This window comes from Aplysia californica, unplaced genomic scaffold, assembly GCF_000002075.1.
Source record: "Aplysia californica isolate F4 #8 unplaced genomic scaffold, AplCal3.0 scaffold00219, whole genome shotgun sequence".
Classification (NCBI taxonomy): Eukaryota; Metazoa; Mollusca; class Gastropoda; order Aplysiida; family Aplysiidae; genus Aplysia; species Aplysia californica.
Genome location: NW_004797489.1, coordinates 399,922 through 402,283, shown reverse-complemented (window position 1 = coordinate 402,283; position 2,362 = coordinate 399,922). Strand labels below are relative to the sequence as shown.

Sequence of the window (2,362 nt, the reverse complement as noted above, 5' to 3'; positions counted from 1 at the left end):
CATCATCATCATCATCATCATCATCATCATCATCATCATCATCATCATCATCACCATCACTATTATCGGCTTTATCATACGTCATTCATTTTTAAACAATACAACGATAATTTTCTAAAACTTTTGATGGACTACACTTATTTATTCCCAAATTTGACTCTGTAACGTGGATGGTTGATGGGTTCTCTGGCATGGTGTGCTCCTTTTTCCCTTCCAACATATTATTGTTATCGTAATATTTCCTTCTTCTTTTTTGTATTTTTCTCTGAAGTGACACCTCTTATCTTCGGCACTTATATGACCTTTTTGTTTTGCAAGTTCCGTAAAACTCTTACAAAAACTCAAACAAAAGGTATACGTCGTACATTAAAAAAACTGAACGATTTTTTTGTTTACATCTTGTTCTTGACAACGACCAGTTGAAAAGGTCAGAAGAATGAGGTGGGTAAGTCGACGCAGGATTGTTTCGCAAAAACTGAAAAAAACACACACAAAAAACAACAACAACTGGATTAGTTTTAGTAGAGGTTTTACGGCGCTCACAACTGCATAAGGTCATAATCATGAGCGCCAGAAGATTAGAGGTGTTACAAGAGAGTAACAAACATAAACAAGAAGAAGGGGAGTTAGGACGGTAGATGTTTCAAAGGAAAGAAGAAGCAAACCACACAAGAGCACCTGCCAACCACCCACATGTGAGATGTAGACCTTACTACAGTCCCTTACCCCTGACTTACAGGGGCACGACGAAACAGAAAACTAGTGTCGAAAGGGACGTAAAACATCGTCAATCACTTTGTGGTTCAGACATTTCATGCGATTACCAACACACCACCCAGCACAACGAGCCTACATTTTTTAAAAATTCGATGGCAACAAGGCTAGAGGGCGACCGAGACAGACCTGGATAGATGGAGTCAGGGAAACATTAACCAATCACGGCATCCCCCTGACCCAAGCTCTCCGGCTGGCGACAGAGAGACGTCTCTTTCTTCCCGCGACACCCTGAATGGTATAAGCGGCGAATAGACGTAAAAGTAATCATTGTGTACTGACCGAAGAAGAGTCGTTTCCTTGTAGCCTGGTCCATGACGGGGGTTGGGGGAATCCCCATCACTTCCATGATGCACGCTAACTGCTCCACCTCGTTCTCACCTGAGGATTGAGCCACACCTCTTTGTTTTAAGAATAATGTATCCACTGATTGGGATCAGATAATATCACTTTAAGATGTACTTTAATAATAATAAATAGTATTTGTATAGTGCAATTAAATCCCCGCTCAACAGCAAGCTCTATGCGCTTCACAATCTATACTATTACCCCAACAGATCTGAGAGCATTCTGAAACAACCTCAATTTCCTGGGAAGCATACAGTGCATGCAAGCAGCCATTAATAGGCGCTAAAACACTATCATACTGACAAGATCTTTCGCTGTCTATGGCGGGTACCCATTCCCACCTGGGTGAAGCTCGAACCCCCGAACCCGCAACTTCACGATTACGTGTCCTTTACTGTCCCATTGAAGACACACGATCTAGTCATTTAAAGACATGTTTTGTTTTGTTGTTTATTTGTTTGGGTTCTGGGGTTTTTCGGGGGGGGGGGGGTTGTTTTTTAAAATAATTTTTTAAAGGAAGGGGTGGAGGGAGGGGTAATTTAAAAAGAAGCATATATTTTCATTATTTTTTCAGATTTTCCTATTCTTTCAAATATTTGAAATTTTAAAAGAGAGGCAACAAGCAAGCAAGACATGATAAGTACAGCAAATTTCTGTTTTTGATTTGCGTAAGACAATAAAATAATAATGATAATAACAAAATAATAACAATAATATCAATAATCATAACAATAATATATATAATAATAATAATAATAATAATAATAATAATAGATAATAATAATAATAAATAATAATAGTAGTAATAACCATCATCATAATAATAAAAATAATAGTAACAACAATGATACTACTACTAATAATAATGTGTCTGTAAGGATCTTTAAGAGCTGACCTAATTTAAAAAATTGTTATAATACGATAATTAAGATCATAATTCTAGAGGCGGGCTTCATTGAAATCCACCAAGGTACCTGGGAAGAGCGGGTAGCCTGTATAGAGCTCTGCCAGGATACATCCGAAGCTCCACATGTCGATGGGCATGGAGTAAGGAAGTCCCAGGATCACCTCGGGGGACCGGTAGAAGCGACTCTGGATGTACGTGTACACTGAAACAGACACACACACAAAACACACATAATATATTACAGAGATGCCGTGGGGGTAGGGGTGGGGGGGGGTGTTGGGGGACTTAAAGTTTGCTCTTTGTTTTGTTATTATCATCATCATCGTCATCATC

At 38.9% G+C, this 2,362-nt stretch overlaps 1 protein-coding gene across 1 annotated transcript in view; it reads right to left on the bottom strand.

Annotated features, from left to right (window-relative positions):
- Positions 1–2,362, bottom strand: part of LOC101854260 (dual specificity tyrosine-phosphorylation-regulated kinase 4) — a gene marked incomplete in the record, with an annotated part of 36,037 nt that overhangs the window by 5,556 nt on the left and 28,119 nt on the right. Inside the window, 2 exon segments of the mRNA XM_035970093.1 lie at positions 1,057–1,155; positions 2,097–2,231. Of these exon segments, the coding sequence (XP_035825986.1) occupies positions 1,057–1,155; positions 2,097–2,231 (234 nt within the window).